Source organism: Setaria italica, chromosome IV (genome assembly GCF_000263155.2).
Source record: "Setaria italica strain Yugu1 chromosome IV, Setaria_italica_v2.0, whole genome shotgun sequence".
In the NCBI taxonomy this organism is placed as follows: Eukaryota; Viridiplantae; Streptophyta; class Magnoliopsida; order Poales; family Poaceae; genus Setaria; species Setaria italica.
Window position 1 is genome coordinate 33,382,678 of NC_028453.1, and position 2,720 is coordinate 33,385,397.

At 47.3% G+C, this 2,720-nt stretch overlaps 1 protein-coding gene across 1 annotated transcript; it reads right to left on the minus strand.

The window, feature by feature from the left end:
• On the minus strand, positions 1–2,720 carry LOC111257088 (proline-rich protein 36-like). The gene is made up of 4 exons (XM_022826136.1): positions 2,661–2,720; positions 2,213–2,327; positions 149–1,062; positions 1–48 (listed from the first exon to the last, which is right to left on the minus strand). Exons 1-4 carry the CDS (start codon positions 2,718–2,720, stop codon positions 43–45), a joined length of 1,095 nt encoding a protein of 364 aa, XP_022681871.1. The 3' UTR covers positions 1–42.

A 2,720-nucleotide genomic window follows, 5' to 3' on the forward strand; every position in this document is an offset into this window, starting at 1 on the left:
AGACTCAGAGAACAAAATCCGCGAAAAGCTGAAAATCCGGGGTTAGATCTGCAAAAGGGTAAGGATTGGATTAGATTGGAAGAAATTGAATATTACAGGGGGTTTTACGAGGATTTGCCAAGAGACAGAGAAAGAGATAGAGATTTACAGGATTCTCAGGGGCTAGACTGCAAAACTTCCACTTCTTATCTTCTACCTTCGACTCTTCCTCACACGCCTGCGCAGGACTCCGGTTGTATACGCCGGTGCCCGGGGCGGCTCTTGGCCGGCGGTTCGCCGGTGCTCCAGCGCGGCGGGATGTCTGGCGGCGCAGTAGGCGGCGTTGGAGGGGGCGTGGAGTGGCACAGGTAGTTGCGGGCGGCGACTGGAGCGGCGCTGGCGCTGGCGATGGCGGCACTGGCGACGGGTGGACGGCGTGGCGCAGGGGCGATGCTTTGGGGGAAAAACGAGCGAAGGGGCGCCAGGGAAGGAAGCGGGCGCGCTTTATAGGCGAGAGGAGGAGCGGAGGCGGCTCCGGGAGGGAGTAACGGGCGGTGGCGCCATGAATGGCAACCGACCAGTGGTGGGCGGCCGTTACTGGAAGAGGAAGAGAAAGGGGCACGAGTGGTGTTCGTGGGGGAGGCAAAGCAGTGCAGGAAGGAAGAGGGGCGCCGGGGAGGTGGACGGGCGCGGGGGCTGAGAGGTCAACGCAGCGGCGGCGGCGCCTGTCCAAAGCTTGAAGAAAGCCCTGACAGGTGGGGCCCACCTGTTGGGGGGAGAGAGAGGGAGTTGGGTTGGGCTGGTGTAGGGGGAAAGGAGGCCGGCGCGTTATGGGCCGAGACCTGCTGAGGAAAGATAGAAGGTGGGCCGATGGGGAGGAAGAGATATTGGGCCGGCAAGAAAGCTGGGCTGGCGGCCTGAGAAAAAGAAAAGGAGGGGAGAGGTGGGCCGAAAGAGGAGGCCAAGCAGGGCGGCCTGTGGATTGATTTGGGTCGGGCCCAAGGTTCGGCCCAAGGAAAAGATTTCCTTTTTCTTTTTCAGTAATAATTCTCGTGAAATAAAATCCAGAGAAAATCCGGATAACTCATTTAATTCACTAAAAATACTCTGAAAATCTCAACAATTTTAGGAAAATCCCTAGAGACAATTTGGGACTCGAGGAATCCAAATAAAATATTTAGAGCTTGTAAAAAGGATTTTAGAACCATCCAAAAATTGGATTAAGCTCAAGGAAAAGGAGAATAAATTCGAAAGAAACTGGAAAATTCTCAAAAGAACTTGGACAACGTCTAAACACATTTTTGAAACTTCTTCACTCATGAAACACCAAGATGCGTCGGCATGAATGCATAGACAGCGAACCACATTATTTAATTCTTAAAAGCAAACGATTATTTTTCCTATACTAAATTTCCTACGAAGAAAAATAAATATTAGAAAAAATTTTAAATTATAGAATTTTTTTGTTTAATTATTCCTTTTAAAATCACATCCTGAAATTTTGAAAATTTCAGGGTGTGACAACACGTTTACCATTACGGTGAAGGGGCTTAGTACCTTCTTCTTCCTTCCCTTCAAAATGCTTCCCTTTATTTCTTAGAGCGTGCTTATCAGGAAGAGATGGTCCGTAGACACGACCTTCTTGCAGTGCTTCAAATACATGCTGCAAGTATCATCTAAACAGTGCGTGTAGGCTCGAAATCCCTTGTTTGACTGTCCGGATAGATTACCAAGCACCGGCCAATCATTGATGGTTATGAACAACAATGCTCGTAGATTAAATGTCTCTTTTTTGACCTCATCCCACACACGTACACCTTCTTCCTTCCATAACAGTAGAAGTTCATCAACCAACGGTGTTAGGTAAACATCAATGTCGTTGCCAGGTTGTTTTGGGCCTTGATAATTATCGGCATCATAATGAACTTCCGCTTCATGCAAAACCATGGCGGAAGGTTGAACATACATAAGGTCACAGGCCAAGTGCTATGACCACTACTGAACTCTACGAATGGATTGAATCCATCCGTACTTAAACCAAACTGTATGTTCCTTGCATCCTTTTCAAACTCGGGAAATTCTCTATCAATTGTTCTTCACTGGGACCTGTCAGCGAGGTGTCTGATCATTTTATCTTACTTACGTTCTTTTTGTGCCAACGCATCAACTTTGCACGTGACTTGTTACTGAACAAGCGCTTCAACCATGGTACTACAGGGAAATACCACATTACCTTTGCAGAAACTTTTCTTCTTGATGGCCTCCTCCTCAACATTACCAGGGTCATCTCGCCTAATCTTATAATCCAGCGCTTTGCACATAGGACAAGCCTCCAATTTCTCGTATTCCTTACCCCGATAAAGGATATAGTCATTAGGACATGCATGTATCTTTTGTACCTCTAAACCCAGAGGGCAGACAACCTTTTTTGCTTCGTACGTTGAGGATGGAAATTTGTTCCCCTCGGGAAGCATGTTCTTTATGATTTTCATTAACTCATCACAACCCTTGTCAGAAACCCCATTTCTTGCCTTCCATTGCAGCATTTCTAGTGTCGTACCCAACTTTTTGTGCCCCTGTTTGCAATCTAGGTACAACAATTTCTTATGATCATCTAACATACGCTCAAATAGTTTTGACTCCTTCACATTCTCGCAGTCTTCCTTTGCATCTCATAACACCTGACCTAGCTCATCTAGAGGACTTTCTGCCTCGCCGATCTCTTGTTCAGCCTCGCCCAT

Excerpts from the sequence above, each read along its gene's own strand:
- LOC111257088 (XM_022826136.1), bottom strand. The coding sequence starts at position 2,720 with ATGGGCGAGGCTGAACAAGAGATCGGCGAGGCAGAAAGTCCTCTAGAT. Across the intron at positions 2,328-2,660 it reads CTCTAGATGAGCTAGGTCAG|GAATACGAGAAATTGGAGGC; the intron begins GTGTTATGAGAT and ends TATCGGGGTAAG. Across the intron at positions 1,063-2,212 it reads GAAGAAAAGTTTCTGCAAAG|TTATCCGGATTTTCTCTGGA; the intron begins GTAATGTGGTAT and ends GAATTAAATGAG.